This window comes from Neopsephotus bourkii, unplaced genomic scaffold (assembly GCF_033783945.1).
Source record: "Neopsephotus bourkii isolate Nb327-2 ecotype Australia unplaced genomic scaffold, CSIRO-AGI_Nbou_v1 NB_1810, whole genome shotgun sequence".
In the NCBI taxonomy this organism is placed as follows: Eukaryota; Metazoa; Chordata; class Aves; order Psittaciformes; family Psittacidae; genus Neopsephotus; species Neopsephotus bourkii.
Window position 1 is genome coordinate 747,501 of NW_026902283.1, and position 27,136 is coordinate 774,636.

General features: G+C 38.7%; 1 protein-coding gene across 1 annotated transcript; it reads right to left on the bottom strand.

The window, feature by feature from the left end:
- Positions 1 to 3,693: 3,693 nt before the first annotated feature.
- Positions 3,694 to 27,136, bottom strand: CENPK (centromere protein K). The gene is made up of 10 exons (XM_061342672.1): positions 27,059 to 27,136; positions 24,539 to 24,640; positions 22,447 to 22,503; positions 20,425 to 20,497; positions 14,639 to 14,685; positions 13,136 to 13,218; positions 12,917 to 13,015; positions 12,541 to 12,670; positions 9,338 to 9,391; positions 3,694 to 3,894 (listed from the first exon to the last, which is right to left on the bottom strand). Exons 1-10 carry the CDS (start codon positions 27,089 to 27,091, stop codon positions 3,736 to 3,738), a joined length of 837 nt encoding a protein of 278 aa, XP_061198656.1. The 5' UTR covers positions 27,092 to 27,136; the 3' UTR covers positions 3,694 to 3,735.

The following is a 27,136-nucleotide window of genomic DNA, read 5'->3' on the forward strand; positions in this document are numbered from 1 at the left end:
GCTACAGCTTCCAGTTAGCTCTATTTCAGTCTGAACCAATTTCCATTAAAAACTGATAAGGCATTTTAGGCTGTGAGAGAAAATTCATTTCCTCTTTCTACAGCTTTTCTTTTGCTGTGGTGTGTGGCTCAGCTAAGCAGAAGGAAAAAGTTCTACATTCATGTTTGGGCTTCCGAGCATGTCCCACGCCTAAGCCAAAAGGCTTTAGGGAATGCAGTAGGATACTGTGGAGCTGCAGGAAGGTATCAAGGATATCTATGTATATCTCCTCAGGGTCCAGTGATTAGCAGCATAGGGTTTTCTGACTGTCAGTTTTCTTTAATAACAACTTGTGAATCTAAATTCTGCAAATTTGCATTTTTTTTAAATTTCTACTTAACCTTTACAACACATTTTATGGTGGTGAATCCGATAATTTAATATAAAGCTTTATATGAAGTGTTTTCTTTTAAATCTATTCTGATAATTTACTTGGATGACATTTGATTTTGTGTTATGAAAATTAATATTGCAACTTCTGTAAAGCACCAATTTATAGACTATCTTTACTTTTTCTCAGTGATTTGGGATTTTGGGGGGGGAATGGTGGTGTAGTTTGTTGGTTTTTTTTCCTTATAGAACTAGAAAAGCTACTTAATGTTAACATTTTTTCTTCAACTTAACAATGTCACCACAGAAGGAGGCATCCGAGGGTCAGTGAAGTATTTGAGCTTAATAATATTAGTAGTAAGGTGAAAGGACTGCAGTATACGAAGTACTTATGAACAAATGAGGGAAAAAGATCTAATGGGACAATGGTAGAGAGCAAAGCCAAGCAACTTAACTATTTAAATAGTTAAAAATACTGTAAGGTAAATGTGCATAGATTAGTCAAACATTAGAGCTAGACTTTGAATAACAGAGGGCGATTGAGCAAGCAGTATGAAATAAAAGGTCAATGTTCATGCACAACAGTGAACACTGGGACCTATACTTACACCTAATAACCAATTATGTGGGTAAAATGAACAGCATTCACTCAAAACCACACAAAACTTAATGATTTTATTTTTGTTAGCTAAAAAAGAGCAGTTTTGCTAGAATTTATATTAGTTTGGTTCTGTCTTCTTCCCCCATGCAACCTTGTATCATCTCATGAAATCATAATGTGAAATACTTTGTTGAGTCCAGTTCAGGACTTCCATCATAATTTTTAGCAGCTGTAAGACTTAACTCCAAAAAATAGCCCAATTTCAATCATCATACTTAGTTTCTTCATCTAAGAAGCTGAGGACAACTTCCTAGTACAGGAGATGGAGATCCTAACCAGAGGAGAGGCACTGCTGGACCTGTTGCTCACTAATGCAGAACTTACTGGAGAAGTCAAGATTGGAGGTAGCCTGGGCTGCAGTGATCAGGGAACCCTGTGCTGAAGCAGGCTTCTAACAGGAGCTGTGGCTCCTTGGAGAGAGGAGCCCACACTGGAGCAGGTTTGCTGCAGGAATTGTGACCCTGTGGGGACCCACACTGGAGCAGTCTGCTCCTGAAGGGCTGCACCCATGGAAGGGACCCACACTGGAGCAGTCTGCTCCTGAAGGGCTGCACCCATGGAAGGGACCCACACTGGAGCAGTCTGCTCCTGAAGGACTGCACCCATGGAAGAGATCCCACGGTGGAGCAGGGGAAGTGTCAGAAGTCCTCCCCTGAGGAGGAAGGGGCAGCAAAGACAACTTGTGATGAACTGACTACAACCCACATTCCCTGCTCCCCTGCTTGGTGGGAGGAGGTTGAGAAATCGGGAGTGAAGTTGAGCCCAGAAAAAAGGGAGGTGGGGGGAGAAGGTATTTTAAGGTTTGATTTCTCATTTCCTACTCTGATTTCATTAGCAATAAACCACTTTCTTTAGGCCAAGTTTGCCCATAATGGTAATTAACAAATGATCTCTCCCTGCCCTTACCTACATCCACAATCCTTTTATTGTATTTTCTCTCCCCTGTTCAGCTGAGGAAGGGGAGTGACAGAGTAGCATGGGTGGGCACCTGGAATCCAGCCAGGGTCAGCCCACCACAGGGTCCTGAGGAAACTGGCAGGTAAAGTGGCTCAGCCACTATCCATCGTATTTCTGAAGCTGTGGCAGTGAAGTTCCTTGTAACTGGAAAGGGAAATGTAATCCCCATTTCTAAAAGAAAAGGAAGACCCACGGAACTACAGACCACTACAGTGCCTGGCAGTATCATGGAGTAGATCCTTCTGGAAACTATGCTAAGGCACATGGAAAATAAGGTGACTGCTAACAGGCAGCGTGGCTTCATAGAGGGCAAATCATGCCTGACCGATTTGGTGGACTTCTGTGATGGGGACACAACACTGGCCTATATGGGAAGAGCAACTGACGTATTCTACCTGGACTTGTGCAAAGAGTTCAACACTGTCCCACATGACATCCTTGCCTCTAAATTGGAGAGACATCAATTTGATGGATGGACCACTCAAAGAACTGTTTGGATGGTCACATGCAAAGAGTTGTGGTCAATGGCTCAATGTCTAGCTGGAGCCCAGTGACAAATAGTGTCCCTCAGGGGTTGGTGTTGGGATGGATCCTGTTCAACATCTTTGTCAGCGACATGGACAGTGGGATTGAGCACGCCCTCGGCAAGTTTGCTGATGACACCAAGCTGTGGTGTAGTTGATATACTGGAGGGAAGGAATGCCATCCAGAGGGACCTTGACATGCTTGTGAGGTGGCCAATACCAGCCTCATGAAGTTCAACCAAGCCAAGTGCAAGGTCCTACACCTGGGTCAGGGCAATCCCAGGCACAGCTACAGGTTGGGCAAAGAAGACATTTAGAGTAGCCCTGCAGAGGACTTCGGGGTGTTGACGAGAAGTTCAGCATGACCCAGCAGTTTGTGCCTGCAGCCCAGAAAGCAACCATATCCTGGGCTGCACCAAAAGGACTGCTCTCGTGAGGCCCCAGCATGCAGTAATGGGTCCAGCTCTGGGGCCCAAACACAAGAAGACAATGAGGTCCACAAAAACAATCAGGGATGTAGCACCACCTGTATGAGGAAAGGCTGAGGTAGTTGGGCTTGTTCAGCCTAGAGAACAGAAGGCTCCAGGCTTCTCTAATATATAGAGAATCTATAGCAGCCTGCCAGTATTGTAAAGGGGACCTACAGGAAATATGGGGAGGAACTCTTTATCAAAAAGTGCAGTGATAGCACAACAGTAATAGGTTTAAACTGGAGTAGATTTAAATTAGATTTTTAGGAAGAAATTCTTTACTGTGATGGTGGAGAGGCATTGGAACAGGTTGCCCAGAGAAGCTGTGGCTGCCCCATCCCTGGCAGTGTTCAAGGCCATGTTGAACAGGGCTTGGAGCAATCTAGTCTAGCAGAAGGTGTCCCTGACTGTGGCAGAGGGGGTTGCAATTGGATAGTCTTTAAGAGTTGTTCCACTGGAACCCAGTCTATGATTTTATTAAACTTTTTCCTTTTCCATGAACTGAGAAATCACTGAAGTTACTACATCAATAAACAAATCTGATTAATAGAAAGCATATTTTATTCTCCAAGATCCAAATTATTAATTCAAATCAGTAAACTTTTGTGCAGCCATGGACTACAATGAGAGGTACAGAAAAGCATGTTAGGATTAATTCATAAGGTAACTGTCACTGATATTAAAGAAAAATCATCATAGAACACATGTCAGCCTCCAAGAGCAATTTCCTTTAAAAATAAAGATGTAGGTCACACTACCCATGAAAGTTTTCTAGACGCATTTTGTCTGGATTTTCTGGATGTCTCTGAGCAATTCCATGTCGCAGGAGCAACTCCATATAAGGTGGCCAAAATGAGTCATCGATTGATATATAGGGTTCATGCGGTGTGCTCATTGATTTGTCTATAAGAATCTGGAATAGCAAAAGAAGACGACTTAGGAAATGAACAGAACAGCTACATTTTTATCTCCTTTAACTGAATTCATACAAGTTATTGTAATAAGATACTTACATAAACAACATAAGAAATACAAGACTGCAGAATTCTCCTTTACCCAAACCAATTTTTCCACTGTCAAAAATTATCAGAGGGTAATTTACAGAGTTATAATTGTAAATGCGTAAAAAATCTGAACATGAGGGTGGTAAATCCTTACATAATTAATCCTTGAATTAGTGTCCATTAACTTAAGATTAAAAGCATAAGAGGGAAAAATAGATTTCATCACTTGCCTCAAAACCATAATGACTTCCTGTCAATAAATGGTATTTCTCCATGATCCTTTCGCATGTTAGCAGAGAAGAATGTTGTACAATTTTTCTAAATTTCACTATAAATATAAAAGTCATTTTAGACTGGGAAAAATTCTTGTATTTTGTGCCCTTCTGTGTGTAGTGTTAGAAAGAAATATGTTTGCAGTTGTGAAGTTAAACATCATAGTCCTACCTTAACTTCTTCATATTTGCACATAAAATCCTCATTTCATAAATGGATTATCCAAATTCGTATCACTACTTGTTAGGGCAGGACAAGCACTTTAAAACTCACCTCCTCCTGACCCTTCTTTACTCCATTGTTCCTATCTAAATATAGCATTAGTTAATGAAGTAAAAAATGAATAAGAGTTTTGACTTTTTTTCCCATTCCTAGAGACCATGTTTATGCCCTCATATTATTGCTCATAGGGAATACTGCACACATTAGATTAAATAACCTTACCCATCCCACAGTGCTCTCTCTATTCATCCCATTAATTTAATCTTTCTACTCAGAGCTTCTAAATGTTATAGCTTTCCCAATTTCAGTATGTACAAAATACTCAGTCTGCCTCTATTGCTGAAGAAAAACTCCTCACTATTGGACTTTTTATTTTTTACCCATTACAGAATCACAGAATCCCAAGGGTTGGAAGGGACCTCAAGAGATCCTCTGGTCCAACCCCCCTGCAAGAGCAGGGTAACCCAGAGTACATCACACAGGAACTTGTCCAGGCGGGCAATGTGGGAGACTCCACAACCCCCCTGGGCAACCTGTTCCAGTGCTCTGTCACTCTCACAGTAAAGAAGTTCTTCCTGATGTTAACGTGGAACCTTCTATGCTCCGGTTTACACCCATTACCCCTTGTCCTATCACTGGATATCACTGAAAAAAGCCTAGCTCCACCCTCCTGACACCCACCCGTTACATATTTGTAAACACTGATGAGGTCACTCCTCAGTCTCCTCCAAGCTGAAGAGACCCAGCTCCTTCAGCCTCGCCTCATAAGGGAGATGTTCCACTCCCTTAATCATCTTTGTGGCTCTGCGCTGGACTCTTTCAAGCAGTTCCCTGTCCTTCTTGAACTGAGGAGCCCAGAACTGGATGCAATAATCCAGATGCAGCCTAACCAAGGCAGAATAGAGGGGGAGGAGAACCTCTCTTGACCTACTAACCACACCCTTTCTAATGCACCCCAGGATGCCATTGGCCTTCTTGGCCACAAGGGCACATTGCTGGCTCATGTTCATCCTCCTATCCACCAGGACCCCCAGGTCCCTTTCCCCTTCGCTACTTTCCAGCAGGTCAGTCCCCAACCTGTACTGGTACATGGGGTTGTTCTTCCCCAGATGCAAGACTCTACACTTGCCCTTGTTGAATTTCATCAAATTTCTCCCTGCCCAACTCTCCAGCCTGTCCAGGTCTCGCTGTTAATTACTATTAAACAAGAAAAATACTGTTCTTTTTCAGAAGATTCTGAAGAATTATAATTTGACATGTGTTTGTATTGCAAACTGTTTTTCAAATCTTAAACTAGTTCATTAAATTCTAAACCAGAAAGGAATACTCCTCAAACTGTTTAAAAGAACAGCTCATTACTGGAATAAAAAGTACTATAACAGAAATTCTGAAGTTTGCACGAGAAAAGAGGTTACTGCTTGCTTACTACTTACACTAACTTAATGAAGTAGGTACTGATATACCTAAATAATATAAGTGTATATACCTAGCTTGTCAAAACAGATTTATTAAAAATGTGCACTTTTATTATTTAACAAACACACACAGGGAGATTGACGAGACATGGTTAGGAACACATTCACTGATTAGAATGCTTTGACTGAATTATGGCTGTACAACAGCAAATCCTAAATCTGTAATTATAATACAAAGATAAATTTGTATTTGTCTCTTTAAGAAAGCATTATCTATATCTAACATGACACTTTTGAAATTTAACAGGGACTTGAAGTTAAAACCAAGTTGCTCAGCAGAAAAAAAAACAACCTCCCATAAAAAAAAGATAAGGGACATTGATAGATTACACCAAGACAGTTAAAATTAAAATAAGTCAGAATTTTTGGAACTATGTTTTATCAAATGTAAATCCAACATTACTTGGGTGTGCTCACATTTTGAGGAGATTAACAATATCAGAAAAATATGAAGGGCAATTTTAAAGCATTAGAAGAACTTTAAATTTTCAATTCCATAGGGAACATGGCTATTTTAAATTCTGTTTTCAAACTCTACCTAATTTGGAATTAACAGACATGCTGGGATACTTGAAGCATGTAAAACTATTTTGATGATGTAAGTCCAAAGTCAGGGCTTTAAAGTAAAACAATGTCATAGTGACCAGATCATAGCATCTTAATACCAGAACACTGTTATTAATCAAGTTTTCCATCAGGCGGGTGGAGGTGAGAAACCAAAACAATTTCCCCCAGGGAGGTCTTACATATAGATGCTTATAACTGCCTGAAGAATTAGGATGGGGGAGGAACAGGAAAATTCACTTCAAATGACACACTTAAGAAGGAACAAAGTTAGTGAAATGATTATTAATGCTCCTTTAAAATTATGCTTTGGAGTTCAAATTAATTTTAATGAACTTGCAATGGGATTAAAATGGGCGATGTGATTAAACATGGGCGATGTGAAGAACAACCCCATGTACCAGTACATTAAAATGGGCGATGTTAAGAACAACCCATGTACAGGGGTGCACTGGTACATGGATGCGGCGACCACGAGATGGTTGAATGTGAGATACTTAGGACAGTGAGAAGAGCATGCAGCAAGCTCACTGCCCTAGACTTCAAAAAAGCAGACTTCAGCCTCTTCAGGAACCTGCTTAGTAAGGTTCCATGGGATATAGCCCTAGAGGGCAGGGGGGCTTAAGACTCTTGGTTGGTCTTCAAGAATCACCTGCTACAAGCTCAGGAGTGTTGCATCCCAACTAGAAGAAAGTGCAGCAGGAGAGCCGGGAGACCTACTTGGATGGATAAGGAGCTCCTGAGGAAAATTCAAAAGAAAAAAGAGCTTTATAGAAAGTGGAAGCAAGGACAGGAAGCCTGGGAAGAGTACAGGGTTATTGTCCGGGAAGCTAGAGACCAGGTTAGGAAAGCTAAGGCCCAGTTAGAATTAAACTTGGCTAGGGATATTAAGGATAACAGGAAGGGATTCTACAGGTACCTAGCAAATAAAAAACAGATTAGGGAGAACGTAGGCCCCCTCAGGACGCTCTTGGGTGAACTAGCTACACAGGATTTGGAGGAGGCTGAGGTTCTGAATGACTTCTTTGCCTCAGTCTTCTCTAGCAAAGGCTCTGATCCCACCACCCATGTCTTGGAAGGCGGATGCAGGGACTGTGGAAAATGAAGACCTTGGGCCCACTGTAGGAGAGGATCTGGTTGGAGACCATTTTAAAAATCTGAACGTGCACAAGTCCATGGGTCCTGATGAAATCCATCCGCGGGTCCTGAAGGAGCTGGCAAATGAAGTTGCTAAGCCGCTGGCCATCATACTTGAAAAATCATACTTGAAAAATCATGGCAGTCAGGTGACGACTGGAAAAAGGGAAATACAACCCCCATTTTCAAGAAGGGGAAAATGGATGACCCAGGGAATTACAGACCAGTCAGTCTCACCTCTGTGCCTGGCAAAATCTTGGAGCACATTCTCCTGGAAGGCATGCTAAGGCACATGAAAAACAACAAGGTGCTTGGTGACAGCCAGCATGGCTTCACTAAGGGGAAATCCTGCCTGACCAATTTGATGGCCTTCTATGATGGGGCTATGGAACTGATGGACAGCGGTAAAGCAGCTGATGTCATCTACCTGGACTTGTGTAAAGCGTTTGACACTGTCCTACATGACATCCTTATCTCTAAATTGGAGAGACATCAATTTGATAAATGGGCCACTCGGTGGACAAAGAACTGGCTGGGTGGTCGCACACAAAGAGTTGTGGTCAATGGCTCAATGGCTGGCTGGAGACCAGTTACGAGTGGTGTCCCTCAGGGATCAGTGTTGGGACCGGTCTTGTTTAACATCTTCGTCGCTGACATGGACAGTGGGATTGAGTGGGCCCTCAGCAGGTTTGCCGATGACACCAAGCTGTGTGGTTCGGTTGATACGCTGGAGGGAAGGAATGCCATCCAGAGGGACCTTGACACGCTTGTGAGGTGGGCTGATGCCAACCTCATGAAGTTTAACCATGCCAAGTGCAAGGTCCTACACCTGGGTCGGAGCAATTCCAGGCACAGCTACAGGCTGGGCAGAGAAGAGATTCAGAGCAGCCCTGTGGAGAAGGACTTGGGGGTGCTGGTTGATGAGAAAATGAACATGAGCTGGCTTCAGTGTGCGCTTGCAGCCCAGAAAGCCAACCGTATCCTGGGCTGCATCAAAAGGAGCGTGACCAGCAGGTCGATGGAAGTGATCCTACCCTTTTATTTTGCTCTTGTGAGACCTCACCTGGAGTACTGTGTACAGTTCCGGTGTCCTCAACATAAAAAGGACATGGATCTGTTGGAACAAGTCCAGAGGAGGGCCACGAGGATGATCAGGGGACTGGAGCACCTCCCATATGAAGATCGGCTGAGAAAGTTGAGGCTGTTCAGCCTGGAGAAGGCCGCGTGGAGACCTCATAGCAGCCTTCCAGTATCTGAAGGGGGCATATAGGGATGCTGGGGGTGGACTCTTCCTTCGGGACTGTAGTGGTAGGACAAGGGGTAATGGGTTAAAACTTAAACAGGGGAAGTTTAGATTGGATATAAGGAGGAAATTCTTTCCTGTTAGGGTGGTGAGGCAGTGGAATAGGTTGTCCAGGGAGGTTGTGAATGCTTCATCCCTGGCAGTGTTCAAGGCTAGGCTGGACGAGGCCTTGGGTAATATGGTTTAGGGCGAGGTGTCCCTGCCCATGGCAGGGGGGGTTGGAACTTGATGATCTTAAGGTCCTTTCCAACCTAACTATTCTATGATTCTATGATTCGAACTGTATGTCATATGATGTTATTTATCTTATTAATGTATTATGGTCAGATCTGAGTATTGGAAAATCCCCCGAATCTCTATACATCAAAGCCATCTCACCTCTAATATAACTTGCAGTGGTTTCAGTTCTACAACTGGCTCTTCTTGAGAATTCTGCAACAATAACGACACCCCAGATGAAATAACAAAACCCAAACCTAAAGTCAGGAAAAATGTTAACTGACAAATAAAAATAATCACACAATTATTTGATTGCATAGTACACAACAGATGGAGAATTTTGCTTAGGTTTAGTTGTGACAGAAATAACAAGATAGTATTTAAATGTACCAGTTCAATATAATACACTTTAAACATAACAATTTTTAAATTAATTGTAAAAGAGATTAACCTTAAATGATCAATGTATATCTATCTGGGTTTATGTTTAAATAAAACCAAGTACATTATATTCATAATGTAGTACAGTGCAAAACATATTCATATGACCTGTTAGGAAAAAATGGCTTTTTGTGAACTTTAGGAATATGTTTATAATACACATTTTGACACAGCTCAAGACTAAATATATTTCATTATTTGCTTATGAATGTTTGTTTAATCTGATTTCAATTTTGGGGGAAAAAAAGCCTGTAATAAAATATCATTAGAAAATTACTTGTTTTAATAGCAAGCAAATCAATCCATTTCCCTGTGAACTGATAAGGATTCCTTAGGCAGCAACACCAACAAAACTGCTTGTGCTGCTGCATGGTGAACCTGATTCTTTTATTTTTCTATTTTATCCTTCCCCACCCCCATCCACATTACATTCAACAAAATAAAAGAGGTAATGCAGGCACTGGCAGGGCAGGGTTGCGCACTCAGCTGTGAGAGACTGATTTGAAATCAGACTGCACTTTCCACTGTCTCAAAGATTGCTGAGAAAGAATCTGAGATGGGATTCCATGGCCCACTGTCTGAGAGATTGGTGTGAGAAGCTGAAATGGGACTCCACTGACCATTGTCTCAGAGATGGGTGGGAGGAGCTGAGGTAAAACTCAGTGTCCATTGCCTTAGAGAAGGGTGTGAGGAACTGAAATGGGACTCCATCATCCATTGCCTTAGAGATGGGTGGGAAGAGCTAAGAGTCTTCTCTCCATTACCTTGAGGTCTGGTGTGAGGAATTGCTGCTCATTATCCCAAGAATTGCTGCAAAACTGGTCCACCAGGAACATGTAGTATGTGACATTAAGAACAGAGGTACTCCCTCCAACCCGTAAAAGGGGGAAAAGGTAATCACAAAAAAAAAAAAAAACAAAACAAACCCAAAAAAACATCACCATGAACGCAAGTCCAGGAAAGCACACCTTCAAAAGGACTACTCCAGAAAGACACTCCATGAGGACACCCACCTGACAGCTACCTCCAACAACTATTACATACTCTTGAGGACACTCTGCTCAGATACTGACTGCGAACCCTGAAAGGCTTGCACCACCTCAGATACTAACTACAGATCCTGGAGGACTCCCCACTACCTCCTATACTGACTATGGACCCTGGAGGACTCCCACCACCTCCAGCGATGCAAAAGATGTCCAGGACACAGCTGGATCCACAGTGGTTACTACCTCTCTCTGCACCCCAAATTCTTCCTTCATTTCTATCTTTTTTCCCACTTTTTTTAAGCAGGAAGATCAGCATCTATTTAACTTAAAAGGCACCTTCTCCATTCCAAGGAGATTCTTGCCATATTCTTCCTGATATAAAGAATATTTGTTAACATATGACTTTTCATACATCTTAAAAAAAAACAAACAGTCTTTTTATCTGAGATTTAAAATGCAAGATAATTCTTACTGCAACCACTGCCTATAGTAAAAGCGTTGGGCCTCAGCAACAGAAGCTAAACTGGGCTTCTGTGATTCAATCTTCCTTCCCACTCCCAAACCTCGATGCAGGTGCCTGATGAAAGGAGGGTGGAACCAGAACAGCAGTATAAGCAAAATATAATACTCTGTTTGAAAGTGATTGAAAACAACTTTGAAAATGGACATCATGCCTTGAAGGCTCCATGTGATATTTTTCATGCAATATATATACTTCTGTGCAAATCTAAGATTTAATTTAACAATGGCAGCAACAAAAAGCTCAGGGTTCATCAGTTGAGATTAACAGGAAGAAAAAAACACAGGTGTGTAATTAGCTGCTTTTGTGATGACTGTAAGCTAGCAGGTTATTTTTTCTTTATAATATTGGTTTTTACCAGGTTCCAAAAAGGATGACTGCAAGTGGAAGCAAATCCAGAAAATTGGTCTTACTACGATAACCCAGGGGAAAAAAATAAAAAAATTACCTTACAGAAGAAAAATAAAAGAGCTTTTCTAGCTCAATTCACAAAACAAAGAAGCAGGGTGTACAAGATTGCTGTCTGTAAATATACAAGAGAAGTAAACACAAGATACTGCATGAGAAAATATGAATCTGTGTTAGACATCAATAAATTTAGACTGGAAGTTAGGAGACTGTTTCTAATGTACTGGAATAAACCCCAGTGGAAGCAGCAGTGATAAAAATAATTAGTTTTAAGATAGAGCACAATTATATTAAAGAAATTATATTATGAGGTTGTCTGAAATAGTAAGGAAGTGGAATGAAGAAAAGCTTTCTATTACTGTATTACATATCTGAAAACCAAAAAACAACCCCTGCTTTTTTCCTAGGCTTTTTGAGCTAATCTTTCAAATAATAATGGTAAAGGTCTATTTTTACTGCAGGTTTTAAATTTATTATGCAAAATGCTATTTTCCCTAAAGTTTTAAGGTAATTTTTGGTCCAGTTTGCCTGAACAGAAACTGGCAGTTAACATTCCAAACTGCACTGTAATTATAAACACTTGTCCTTATTATTGTTCCATAAACATTGTTAGACAATTAAAATATACTTTGCCAATGAAAACATGAATCCACTTGCCTAGTCCAGTAAAAGAAAATGGAACAATTTGGAGCGAACCCCTCACCAATTCCAAATTTGGCACAGCTTGCAGTTCAGTAAAAAATACATTGCTATGCATCAAATTGGGTAAAGGATACATGCATTAAAAGGAAAATACTCAGCTGAGAACAGCCTTAAACAATATAAATCGACCTGAAGAATATCATTATCAAACCTAGAAAATATAAAATATCAAACCTAAAGGATCAGCTGTAAGAACTATACTTACTTCAAAATGTAACTGCAGATTCTATGTTAGTCACTTAAAAAAAGATCTTGCATCTAATTGAACATTCAAAATTTAATAGTTCTTAAGAAAATCATACCTTCTTTTCAGCACTTCCACCTTTCTCTGGAGAAGGAAAATGTTCTTCCAGGAATTCCCCCAGAGCAGTCAGTAGTTTTTTCTTATATACCTTTAGTTGCGAGATTTTCATTTTCTGTTCACGAAATGCTCTAGTAGAATATGAAATGTAATAAAATAAATAAGAAGTTCTTAACCAAAAAATCCCTTGCTTTCTATTGTTATGAGTTGAACACTTTGAACCACAGGATATAAGCAGATAATAGCAACGTTTTCTGTTTCAAATACGGATTACTGAGTTATTTTTGATCTATTTAACAAAAGAAGGAGAATATTTGTTTGCTCATTTGCTCTGTTGATATTTAAATTTTTCAAAATTAAAAAAAATGTGGAAATACCTTTTCTTGGAAACTTGTTCAACTTGTTTTCTTGTCTCTTCCTCAGTTATACTAAGAGTATCTGTTAACTGCTTCTGTTCTTCGTACCACTTCTGTTCTCTTCAAAACATGAAAAGTAGGAAATGTTGCAACAAATAAAACACTTTCCCTGGACAGTCAAAAAAGGTAATATGTCATAACAAAGCTTACAGCATTCATAAACTGAAATTATTATATTACCTTTTCAGGTCTTCTTCCAGGGTTTTATTCTTTAACTGAACTGATGACAGCACATTTTCAAGATCATCCTTGACTTCCTGCAACTATAAAAAAGTACAAGTAAACCTACGGTTTGCAGGTAGCCCAGTCTGTAATATTTTTTCTAGGTAAACTTACTTCTGTAAACCTTCAAGAGAGCCAAAATTAGCTGTAATTTCTTAAATACAGCTATAGAGTGACACACTACTTTTAAATCCAGTTGAGCTACTTAAAATTATACTGCCACCAGCTGCTCATTTGTGTCTTGAAGTTCTGACCTGAAGCAGATTATGGAGCACACACATGAACTGCTTATCTGATGAAAGACTGAGGAGGAAACATCTGCAGTACCCGGGCTGCATTGTCTCTATCAGTGCAGCTGTTTACAAGAATAAACCTATGCTAATTGCACCAACATAAAATATATAGCACTCAAAAAACAAAGATATTGCAAAGACTAACTGCATCCATGAATTATATGGTCCTCAGTGATACGGACATTCCTGGGAGACACAAAAGGGAGAAATAAAACTACTTCAGCCAGAACCTATATGCACTGCTAAGGATAGGGAAGAGCAGACTCACAGTGGACTGAGTTTTTCATTAGTGTATTATATTCTACAAAGTAGTATTTCTAATAGTTTTGTTTTGGTTTGTTTAATATATTATTTGGATATATTCTGCCTGTTACCACAGGAGGAACTTTTATATTTATCTCAAAGAAATAAAAATTTTAAGAATATTCTACAGAAGCAAATATGCTCCATTTATGCAACATCCGAAAAAAAATCGGAATCCTAAACACAGCACAAAATGTAATATTAAATCAAATATTCCACAGCAATATAATCAAATGAATGTGTGTAAGCAAATGACTTCTTAATAATAAGACTGATCTGTGTTTGAGTTTCCTATTATGACTGACACTAGAGAAAGGAAAGCAGCTAGGAAAAAGAAAACCAAAAAGTAGTGGTGTGGGGATTTTTCTTGAGGGAAAGGGGATTTTTTTGTTGTTTTTTTTTTTTTTGTTTGTTTGGGGTTTTTTAAAACCATAACCACATCAATATTCTCAGGTCACGCTGCATACCAATGTGCTGTCAATATAGTGTAACGATAACCCTAAAACATTCTCGATTTGCTCTTTCTTCCAAGGCTAGAAGAACTCAATAAGTTATTTGCAAATTATTGCCACAGAAATCTAAATCTAAGAATACTGACTTCTGTGTAATACATAATGTTACACTATTTTATATCAAGTATGAAATGCAATATATAAAAACCTTTTGTTAAAAATATTCACTACAACTAGGAAATTTTTGTAGTCATAATACAGGGGGAGAAAAGCATCATAACAATGCCTAAAGAAACATAAACTGTATCCTAGCAGTAGTGCACCACAGGAATAGTTATGAGAAAATGCAGCAACTGTACATAAATCTTTCTGAAGAAAAAAGTTACTATGTTTTGACAAACAAAAAGACTTACCTTTTTTTTTCCTAATGGCAACAGTATATTTGGATTGGTAGAAATCACTGAAAAAGAAAACAATTTTGGGTTTTTATTTTTTGCATTAGATGATACAGACTTGTTTATACTGAAAAGCAGTCTGGCTGGAGAAAATCTTGTGTAGCCCCTAAAGAACTGGTTTGGGTGTAAACAGCAGTTTAACATTTTATGGTGTCCTGCTGTGCTAACCTACTGTCAGTTTTCAGCAAGTTAAATTAGACTGAAAAAACTGTGGTATTAATGCTTCCACGTTATTTTTTACACCTGGGCTAGCTCAGGTATATAGGTACATAATATTGAATGTGAACTACAGTCATACGTCAAGATAAGTATGCCTATGTTTTTCAGTGGAAGGGATTCTATCAGCATTACCAATGTGGACAATTAAATCCTTCCAGTCTTTCAATACCTTGTTAAACAACTTCATGAAGGCTTTACAGTCCTGATCAAGCACATCATATTTAAAGAACAAGAATTTCACCATCAATACTGTTCAAAAAACCAGCTATAGGTAGGGAGATGAAAGCCCCAGCAAGGCCAATATCCCAACTGCAACCCTGAGCAACAGCAGTATTTACTGGAAAGTACTGCACTATTGAAGGATGTGGAAATGTTTCCCCAGAATACTTCTGCAAAACACAGCTATTTATGGATCTTATATTTTCTGAATTCTGAATTTTGATAGCCTTCAATGGACTTCAATTCTCAGTTCCATGCCAACTTGCAGCATCTGCATAATCATAAGACTTTTGAAAAAGTGAAGCATTTGAATCTCTTAACAGTAGGAATGAAAGCTACCGTAACAGATTGAAATCTTAATATGACAGTAATATTATCTGTCCAGGCTTGGGCTCCAAATCCCTCATCTTAAAGATAATTACTCCAATCAAAGCTTTTCCTTTAACAAAAAAGGAAAATCTTTACGCCTCCCGTAGAATCATAGACTAGTTAGGGTTGGAAAAGATCTTAAGTTCATGCAGTTCCAAACCCCTGTCACGGGCAGGGACACCTCACACTAAACCATGTCACCCAAGGATCTGTTCAGCCTGGTCTTGAACACCACAAGGGATGGAGTATTCACAGCTTCCTTGGGCAACCCATTCCAGTGCCTCACCACCCTCACAGTAAAGAACTTCCTCCTTATATCCAATCTAAACTTCCCCTGCTTAAGTTTTAACCCATTAGCCCTTGTCTTATCACTACAGTCCCTAACAAAGAGTCCCTCCCCAGCATCCCTATAGGCCCCCTTCAGATACTGGAAGGCTGCTATGAGGTCTCCACGCGGCCTTCTCTTCTCCAGGCTGAACAGCCCCAACTTTCTCAGCCTATCTTTATACAGGAGGTGCTCCAGTCCCCTGATCATCCTCGTGGCCCTCCTCCGGATGTGGTCCAATAGCTCTATGTTTTTTTTTATGTTGAGGACACCAGAACTGCACACAATACTCCAAGTGAGGTCTCACAAGAGCAGAGTAGAGGGGCAGGATCACCTCCTTTGTCCTGCTGATCACACTCCTTTTGAAGCATTAAACATCTACCAAATACAATACAGTTGATTTCGTAAGTGTATATAAGCACATTTTCAGGTAATTTTATAAGTTTTATCTCCACAAACTTTGAGAAGACTTAGAACAGTAGTTTTAAAAGCAGTGTTTGTTCCTAGATGAAAATTAGCAGAACTACTGAATGTCACAATAAAACCCCTTTTACCTGGAGAATTACTGACACTACATCATGACACAAAGATTTGAGCACAGTGGTCCCAAATTAAGCTTACGTTTAAGAGCTGTTGGAGGTAATGTTTTGTGCTATTATTAGAGCAAGATTTCTTTAATGAAATGAATACTCTACATACACATGATAAAATTCACTGGTGTGCTTTCATTCACATTCAGTGGCATATTTGAAGGAAGCCATGTAACTCCCCCTGGCTCCAATTATAGTGAGCCCTCACTGCCTGGAATTATCAATTTCTACTATTGGTTCCTAACCCTTCATTTGAAACTTAAAAAACCCCCCACTATTTTTAGATACCTAATCCCAAGTTATGGGCTTCCCACAGCATCCTCACAGCTAAATTGAGGAAGTGTGGTCTGGATGATCAGGTAGTGAGGTGGACTGTGAACTGGCTGAAGGAGAGAAGCCAGAGAGTTGTAGTCTATGGGCAGAGTCTAGTTGGAGGCCTGTATCTAGTGGAGTGCCTCAAGGGTCAGTATTGGGACCAGTATTATTTAATATATTCATCAATGATTTAGATGAGGGAATTGAGTGTACTATCAGCAAGTTTGCTGATGACACTAAGCTGAGAAGAGTGGCCGACACGCCAGAAGGCTGTGCTGCCATCCAGAGAGACCTGGACAGGCTGGAGAGCTGGGCGGGGAATAACTTGATGAAATATAACAAGGGAAAGTGTAGAGTCCTGCATCTGGGCAGGAATAACCCCAGGTTCCAGTATAGATTGGAGAACAACCTGTTAGAGAGCAGTGTAGGGGAGAGGGAACTGGGGGTCCTGCTGGACAACAGGGTGACCATGAGCCGACACTGTGCCCTTGTGGCCAAGAAGGCCAATGGCATCCTGGGGTGTATTAGAAGGGGGGTGGTTAGTAGGTCGAGAGAGGTTCTCCTTCCCCTCTACTCTGCCCTGGTGAGACCTCATCTGGAATATTGTGTCCAGTTCTGGGCCCCTCAGTTCAAGAAGGACAGGGACCTGCTGGAGAGAGTCCAGCGCAGGGCAACTAAGGTGATTAAGGGAGTGGAGCATCTCCCTTATGAGGAAAGACTGAGGGAGCTGGGTCTCTATAGTTTGGAGAAGAGGAGATTGAGGGGTGACCTTATTAGTGTATATAAATATATAAAGGGGGAGTGTCACGAGGATGGAGCCAGGCTCTTCTCAGTGGCAAACAATGATAGGACAAGGGGTAATGGGTACAAACTGGAACACAAGAGGTTCCACTTAAACTTGAGAAGAAACTTCTTCTCAGTGAGGGTGACGGAACACTGGAACAGGCTGCCCAGGGAGGTTGTGGAATCTCCTTCTCTGGAGACATTTAAAACCCTCCTGGACACGTTCCTGTGTAACCTTATCTAGGTGTTCCTGCTGCGGCAGGGGGATTGGACTAGATGAACTTTTGAGGTCCCTTCCAATCTCTAACATACTGTGATACTGTGTAATATTCACATTGTTTAAGTATCACAATAGAAGGCCGTATCTTTCAAGGAAAGAAATTGGTAACCCTAACTTAGTGAAGGAACAGTACAGATCTAAGACACTGGGACAACGTATTTATGGCAGAAAGAACATTGGTTGCTTTATCTATTATCAGGTAAAACTTTTTCAGTTATGAATCACTATATTTGCAAAAATTTAATGTCAAAAAGAATTGCCTAGTGATACACAGCACAATTACTAAGCAAAACACTACCAGATGCTACAAATGTAAAAGCAACTACTGTGCATGTTTATACAGAAACTCCTATTAAAATAAAAGGAATTTGGCGTAATACTAACATTTTGCAGAGAAAAACAGAAATTATGCAGACACCACAACTGTTTTAAATAGTTTAAAATATGGTTGATTCCACTTCCTTATTTTGCAAAGGTACAAGTTGAAGTCTATTTTTATAAGCCAAATGCTTGTTAAAAAGTTTTACTTCAGCTGATTTTGCAGCTCTAGAACTACATAAACAATACCAGAAAGTTAGAAGGAGACTAAAGTAAAAGCTTTGAACAAAAAATTTGCATTGTGGATTCAAGTCTGTGTGCCAATATCATCCCAAAGAAATGTAGAACTGCCAAGTTATAACTTCTGAAAATAAAGTTTAAAATTGAAATGCTGTCAGGCCCTCATTTACAAGAAATGACCTGGCCATTACTAAAAGCAGAAACCAAATAAGACAACCTGCCATTCCTGCTCTATTAGTAAATTATATGAAATTAGTATTTCTGCAATTCCTAGTTGAAAACACTGAATTTATCTAAATAAGTAATTCTTCCTTCAAAACAAAGAGTAGAAAGAAGCCAAGATGGACAGCAAAGATGTAAATATAGAGTCTCCTCATTTTCACACAAGCATTGTAACTCTATTTGAGTTCTTAGCAGCAACTTCCTTTTTTTTCTCCCATCAGAAAGTTAGCCAAAAAGGCAAGGCTTTGGCTGCAAAATATTTTTTGCATTATAATGTGCATACATCATTTCTCTAGCACAAAGTTAAGGTTTCTAATAATAAATCTTATCACCTGGGAACAAGAATGATTGAGCAAAGCAAGTCAGCAAGCCAATAAAAACAGGTCAAGCCTCAAGAATATTTTTAAGCAAATAGCTTAAAATTTAAATTTATTCCATATTTAAATAAGAAACCCTAACATCTCCAGGTATTCTACCCAGATAAAAAACTGTAAGTGCTTCCAATTAATCTGCTTTAAGCACCAGCTTATTCATGAGCAGTGGCCAAGAAGCAGTATTTCCCAAATTCAATGTCATACGTTTGGTCTACTAAACTTCAAAAGAAGCTGGAGACATTACTTTAAAGGTCATCTGAAAATGCATTCTAACTTGGACAAATAACAAAGATACTGGAAATCACCATCTGCTGTCTAAAAGACATTCCTGTCATTTTCTAAACACTAAAAAACCCAAGCCTCTTCTGTCATAAAAAAGTCAAATGAGTCAATGTGTCCACTTAAAAATTAACTAGTAAGTTTTACTAATGAGTTGAAAGATGATAACAAGTCCTTGACAGGAGGCATAAGACTGAGTGCTACCAGAATACTAATGAGAGTCTAGTGTGAACTATTTCTGAAGTCTTGAAATGGGACATCTGAGAAAACAAACTTCACTCACACTCAGATTCTGAACGGTTTTGTTTTCCATGTCTGGCCACATCAGGCTTGCAAAAGAATGCAATCAGTCAGCACTGACACTTATGCACAAAAAATATTTTGAAGAACTGAGGAATTTATATCTTTTGACTGATAATACGTAACAAACTTAAAAGCTACTACCTACTTGTCTCAGTGGTTTTTCCTTCTCAGGATCAGTAAGTGATCTAGATTCCTCTGTTAAAATAAACTGAAGTGTCTTCTACTATCTTTTCTTGACTCGAAATCTCTGACCTTTGTTAAATCCAACACAAGATATTTTGTTACTATGTAATGGCCTTACCACTAAAGGCTTACTTCAAAGTTTCAGCTAGTTCATCATAATAAGACATACTTCTTTTAAGTATTAAAACAAAAATAAAAAAAAAAACGTGTTATGGTTAAAAGTATGTATGGGCAAATTATCGTTTATTAGCAGTACTTGCAAAGATAAAAAGTTTGTCCACTTCTTAAAAGACAGAATGAACAAAATTATTCGCCAAAGTAGTTCTCTCCTAAAACAAAAATACAAATGAAAGAAAGAAAATCAAAGAAAGGAGAAACCTGCTGGAGGGTAACAGCATAATGAACTTCTGAGATTTGTTAGGAGGTCTCACAGTTATTTTTTCCATTTAACTGACTAATGAATGATGATATGAATCATGTGTTTATTTGTCCAGAAACATGAGATTGAGTTATAGTAGAATTCAAAGTGAATTCTAGGTTCACTTAGAACTGAAGTGCAAAACAAGTATAAAAATAAAACATACATGCTGCTGTGGGAAGAATTTAAGTAGTCAGAGTATGAAAATACAATCAGCAGATATTCAATACACAGTTTAAGATGCCTAGATGAAAGAGACTTCTCAGATATTTGTATGAGTATACCTTACATGGAAGCCACTACTTACTTTCAGGACTTCTTTTTTGCCACTGATTATATTCTGCTGCCAAAGCTTTCATGCGCATAATAGACAAGGAAAGCTGTATAAGAAGAAAAGAAGCACCTTGAAGTGTGTTGAGTTACACTGGAGTAAAATGAGGTAAGTGTAGAAATTCCATTATTAAGTTTATACACAGAGGACATCAAACAAGCACCCCCAGATCCCTGGGGCTGCTCTCCAGCCACTACACTCTGAGTTTATACTTGTGCCTGGTGTTACTCTGCCCCATGTGCAAATCTGACGTTTGTTCATTAAATGCCATTCCATTGGTGACTGCCCAATGCTGCAATCTATCTAGATCTCTCTACAAAGCCTCTTGCCCTTGAAAGAGTCAACAGCATTTCCCTGTTTGGTATCTAATGGTGCATTAAACTCTGGCATCCAGATTGCTGATAAAAATATTGAGCAAAAGAACTGAACCCTGAGGAACACTGGTGGTGACTGGTTGCCAATCAGACATATCCCCATTCAATACAACCATTTGAGCCCTGCCCTTCAGCTGGTTCTTTGTCCAGTGCTCATTGTACCTGTTCATCCCCCAGTTGGGACAATTATCCAGAAAGATGCTATGATGGACATTATCAAAGGCCTTACTAAAATCCAGAAAAACTACAGTCACCACCTTCCCATTTCCCACTAGACGATGAGCTTATCCTGGAAGGATATCAAATTAGTTAAACAGGAGTTTCCCCCCTCTGAACCCATGTTGACTGCACCTGATGATTGCATTCTTCTTTAATTGCCTTTCAATAGCACCCAGTGTGATCTTCTGCATAATTTTTCCAGGTACTGAAGTCAGACTAACAGATCTGTAGGTTCCTGGGTTCAATACAAGTGCCTATGTTGGCAAGGACTGCAGTAAGATCTGATGAAAGTTGATGACAAAGGATACAACATGACCTTTTCCTCTCCTCCTTATCTTCTATCATGACACATAATTTTGATTTAATATTTATTTTTGCAACTCCATTTAATCATTGTCTTAAGAAAAAGCCTATCAAGCAAAACTTTTCAAGACAAGCCTCTCCGAAGTTTAAGTGTTAATTACAAGGGTATGATGTGCTTCAGTAAGGTTACAAAGAAACATAAAAACCTCACTCTATACCCAATTAAAATTTCACAAAATTTATTTCTACAGATAGGATTTTATCTGAAATAATGAAGAATATAATTGTATTTTATGTAAATATGAATCTTCATTTATTATGATTAAATAGAACATATTTATTTCAAACAAGAGATTAATATTAGTAATTACATAATAATTACAGATCTGATGTATTCAATGGATAGCGGAACAGTTCTTTTTGTTAATTATTCAATCAAGTGTATTGAATTTTATACTGAATTCTCTTACTGAAATAATATATGATGGAGATTTGTAAGACCTGCGTATTTCATACTTTCCAAATTTGGAGTCCTCATATAAACTGTGTTTTAAAGGTTCCTATTTAGAATTTAAAAATAACTAAACTGTGAGCCAGCATTGCCTTTTTGCACGCTCCCCAAAATTTGTGAGCTACAGGAGCTCATGTTCATGCTTTTAGCATCACAGTTTGTTTCCATTTCAAGCACATCCATTTCCTAATGATATCCACAAGCAGAGAACAACTACAGTTGGCAAATACAAAGTTGTTCCAGAGTAAAACTGAAGGGAGGCATACAGAGTTTCACAAATTACATATGCAATGATTAGGAAATAGTCCAAATGGGTATTGAAGTTACACAGCCCTCCATTTTGCTGCCTGTGTTAATAATTTATCAGTTGTGTGTCAGGACTGCATACAACCTTTTTGCTATTCATAAATGCAATTTTTCAGTATTTGCTAGACAACATACTACAGAATACAGTTTCAAAGTTAGTAACAATAGAGTTGTCATGTTTAGAGAATAAGTGAAAACACTTTAATTTCCTTCTTTAGGATACACAGCACATCTTTACAGGAAACTAAGTATTTTGTGAAGCATATGAAAAAAATACTGTCTTACCTTGGGATTTGATTTTGGCAATGCTCCTGTTTGTAGACCCTTTAGCTTCCTCTGACACTTGGTAGGAAAACAAAACAAAACAAAAACAGTGTTTATTTACTCTTCCCTTTGGTAAGAAAGGGACATGATCCTTGCAAATTACAAAATTTGTTTAATATTGGAATAAAAGTTTTGAGTTGGCTCCCACGTCCCCCAGAGCCTGACCCAGAACAGCAAAGGAAGAAATATTTTGAAACCAAACCACAGTAAAAGAGTTTCAATTGATTTAAAATCAATTTTTTAGCAGCTAACAGAAGATATATCATTTGAGGAAAAAGGCAAGTTGCATGGGAAAAGGTGATACGGGGAAAGACACTGAACAGAAGAAGAACCAGAGAAACTAGGAAAACAGAGTAAAGAACAAGGCTGAACAGAGAAGCTGACATGAAATTGACACGCTTCCTGCTACTATCCTGATTCTCCAAGCAAAGCAATCATATTAAGGTACACATTTTTAGTTTTAACTCATTTAGGACAACATACTATACATTTCAAGTATGATTTTCAGAAATGTACTACATCAGCTCCCATGTCTGCATCGGGATCTGTATCAAGTCTGAAAATTCAGACCACCACAGATATCCAAGGCTTCGGCAGGAGACACCTGCTAACCTCCTTCTTGTTTTATAGCTGTCAGCAAACTAACCTGCCCTATGAGAGGGCAGGATGTATTCCATCAAGCAATAAAACTACTGTGCAGTACTTTAGAAACTTTCCAGTTAATGTTTTAGAAAGAAAACACAATATATAGGATTTCTCCAATAAAAACTGCTAATGTTGACAAAATCATTGGAACATTACATTGTAAACCATATAATCTATGAGCTAATTCAATTGCTATTAGCTTTTTTAAACTTTTTGCTAAAAATGCATGCATCCAGGAAGCAACAAAGTAATAAAAAACATGGTTTTCTCATTCTAAAATACCATGTATTAGCACTCCCTGTATTATTATGGGGATGCTGAGAATGAGAAGCAAGATAGCAAAGATTTCCAACTGAATGCAAAATTATTCAAATATTCTAACTTCCCTTCTAATCTGAAAATTCTGAATAAAGTTCATACCCTCTGAAGTGGTGTCAAACAAAACTTCTGTCGATAATTTCTTACAGTACTTCATAAACCTAGACACAGGATTCCCTACCACTTTTTCAATATTAAGACAAGTTTACATGTAAAAACAAATTTTAAAAAATGGCATTAGTTTTTAGATCTAATTCTGTAAAATCATATTTTTTATAAAATCTGTAAAAAAAACCAACCCTGCACTGTGGGTTGTCTATAGTTTGTTCTATTGTAAATTTTGAAGTATTTTTATTTCAGTTTTAGATAATTTAATTGCTTTGAGTCTACATTTCGAAACTTGCACAAATAGCATCTTAAAACCACATAAAATTGTGTGAGACTCTCCAAATAGAAATTGATAACTCGAGTCTTCATCAGACTCAGCAGAATCTTATAGGATGCACAGCATTCCCTCAGACGTGTTTGAAGTATCTTTCTTGGGATTCCTGTAAATAAAAATAACTAGCCTTACAATGTCTTATTAACACAGTGAACCATATATCAAGTGAGAAAAATTTTATTCCCAAGGATGCGAGTTTGCATGAGCATATGTTAACAACACAACCCTTCAAAGCCTCTTTATCATCCCTTTCTCTCTCCCTTAAGATCCAAATAGCTTGTGAACAGCTGTTCAATCCCATCTTGCATGAGGAGAAAGAGAGAAGGATCACAAGTCTCAGTGTGCTGGTAGTACCAGAAATAGTATATTGTTTAATTTTTCCTAGTTTTAACATATACTCCCACTCTAATCAAATCAAAGGATCAGCACACTCAGCATTGTTCATCCCTGCCAGTACTTCTGTCTTTGACCTGTCTGAAAATCTTTTCTTCTCCCTGCACACCCACCCACCTCCTCCTCGCCCCCTTATTTACTGGTTTTGTTTCTTTGCAGGGGTGAGGTAAAGATGCAGTGAAGGATGGGGAGATAAACATAAAATGCTGAGGAAAGTTTACAAACAATCTAGTCTATCACTTGTGATTTGCATACCTCTTCCATCTGCTTCCAAACACTCTCGCATTCATCCAAGATTTCTTGCTTGGCATCTGCATAACAAACTGAGACATCAGGGTTTTCTTGTAAACTTTCCGCCTAATTGACAAGCAAACAGAACAATTATCATGTGGCTCTACAATAATTAACAATGATTATTACTGAAACATATGTATTTGACCTGAAATAGCAGGTAACAGAGCAAACCCTCTAGATACAAAACTTTCAGTTAACTCCCCTGTATTTCTAGATAGCACCCAATCATTCAGTAAACTTGGCTAACTATATGACTATAGTAAAATCTGAAGGTCCTAATCATGATTTTAAAACTGAATCACAAAGACCTAAATATTAAAAATTGCTTACATTAACTGTAATGGCAGTTTTTATTTCTGACAACTTTATTAAAGAATAAGAGAATCTCACATCTATAAAGCCATGCTTTTCTTTCATAAATCTGCAAAATCCTTAAACATAGTTATTTCTGCTCTGTCGTCCAGTAAATGACCTAATCTAGTTCTCCTTATGACAGGAGAACTTAAATTCAGAGTATTTTTGACAAACAAAAGTGAAGTGTCCTGCAGGTTACTCAAAAAAACCCCAAACAAAAGAACCTGAAAGATATGCAGGCAATCAATGAAAGAGGGCATAAGGATAACCAAGAGAAAAAAATAAACCTAAGTTAAATTAAAAAGTTTGCAAAACTCTTGGGTCAGGTAGAAACATATACACGTTCAGGAATTTAATGCTAGTTCAATCTATAAAGAAATACCAGACTGAAAACAGCAATTAAGAGGGAAAACCAAGAAGGGTGAAAATGGTATTCAAAGGAAAATTTCTGTAAGGTAGAACTATGAACAGGAATTTCCTAAATGTACAAGATGCAGGAAGCCTTTAAAGATACTTAAAGGCATTGCTAAAACCACCAAATATTTTGAGATTAGAAAGAGACATTAAAAAAGATAAATATCTAAAGAAGAAATAAACATCTCCGCCTTCTTAATGATGCACAAATTCCGACTCAACCTTCAGGAAAAAAAGCAGCAAATTATGTTGAAAACCCAAATAATTTAAAATGAGTGAAATATTCAACTAGTACCTCCAAAGTTCAAATATGCCAAATGGCTAAGAAAAAAATCAGAATGTCTCACTGAACACTGGAAGCATTCTAGAGAAATGGAGCACTACTTAGCCTTCCTGGCAAGTTTGTTGCATCAATAATTAAAAACAGAGCACTAGAAAATCTGGATTGCCATTATCTGATAAGGTCTAACAAGCAGAGATTTTGCAAAGAAAAATCATTATCGTCTTAAGTCTTGAAATGTCTCCATAACATCACAAAGAACTAGTTCACATTATTTATTAAGACTTCTGAAATGCCTCCAGTAAAGTTCCCCACAGGGGGCTAATAAAAGAAACTAAGCTGTTATGAGATGCAACACACTTTTCTTCTCAGACCAAACACTACCAAGGAGACAAACAAATAAATAATAAGCCCTGAAAAGATAATTTTCAACACAGCAAAAAGGCTCAGCAGCAGAGCCAAGAAGGCGCAAATGAAAAAAAAAAAAAAAAAAAAAGGGAGAGGAAAAAAAAAAAAGGTGGCGGAAAAGGGGAGAGAAAGGGGAAAAAGGGGATGAGAGGGGGAAAGGGGGGGAATGAGTAGAAAGAGGGGACAGAAAAGAGGAATGAGAGGATCGAAAGGAAAGAGGGGAGAGGAAAAAAAAAAGGAGAGGGGAAAAAAAGAGGAAAAATAATAGAGAAAAAAGAGGCAGGAAAAGTGAAAGAAAAAAAAGTGAAAAAAAGGGGGTGGGAAATGGCAGGGGGAAGATACAACCTTAGGAAATTAGAAAGGTGTCTTGGGGTGGAATATAATAGTCCCAATCTCATGCTTCCCTGCAATAATGTACTCCAGCAATATGAAAGCCTTGTATGAAATAAGTCTCTGAGTACAGACAAAACCCCACCTCCAAATGTTTGAATTATCATGATTTTATTAATGTATATATATTAGGAGACACTACAGGCCTCTATAAAACAAGCCAGCCTGACTTGTGGTCCCCAAAACTGTGCTGTTAATTACCCAGGGCACATACAACCAAGTGTCACATTCAGATACTGTTCGTACCTTGCATTTTTCCGTACTTCTCTATGGTAAAATTAAGATTTTACTTGTACACTGTAACAAACAACTGACATGCTTTTTCTTTTGCATGTCATTAGTATTTGTGTGATCCAGTTCCAAGATGTTACTTACTTACTTCAGTTATTCAATTAGGTAAAAAAATACACAGGGCCAAGTGTGTACTGTAGGCTCTATACCAGCCAAGTGAATAGACAAGACTTACAAAAAAAAATTCATATCAATAAATACAAAACTACATGAAGAAATTCAGAGATGGGAAAACCGATAGGAAGAACAATAACAAACAATAAACCCACAAACAAGCCGACACAAAACTCCACAAAACCGGAAGCTCACTTCAGGAAGAAGGGTAAAAACCGAATACAAACAACATCACAAAAGGAGGTCAGGCCGGGAGCTCCCATTCTCCCCGGCACAAACCCCAGAGCTACACCGGCGTCAGAGACACC

What these genes read in the sequence shown, in the direction of transcription:
- CENPK (XM_061342672.1), bottom strand. Translation starts at nt 27,091, where the DNA reads ATGGGAGCTCCCGGCCTGACCTCCTTTTGTGAT. An exon ending in GCCTGACCTCCTTTTGTGAT is followed by an intron (nt 24,641 to 27,058) that starts GTTGTTTGTATT and finishes CTTGTCAATTAG; the next exon opens with GCGGAAAGTTTACAAGAAAA. An exon ending in GAACAAGTTTCCAAGAAAAG is followed by an intron (nt 12,671 to 12,916) that starts GTATTTCCACAT and finishes ATATTCTACTAG; the next exon opens with AGCATTTCGTGAACAGAAAA.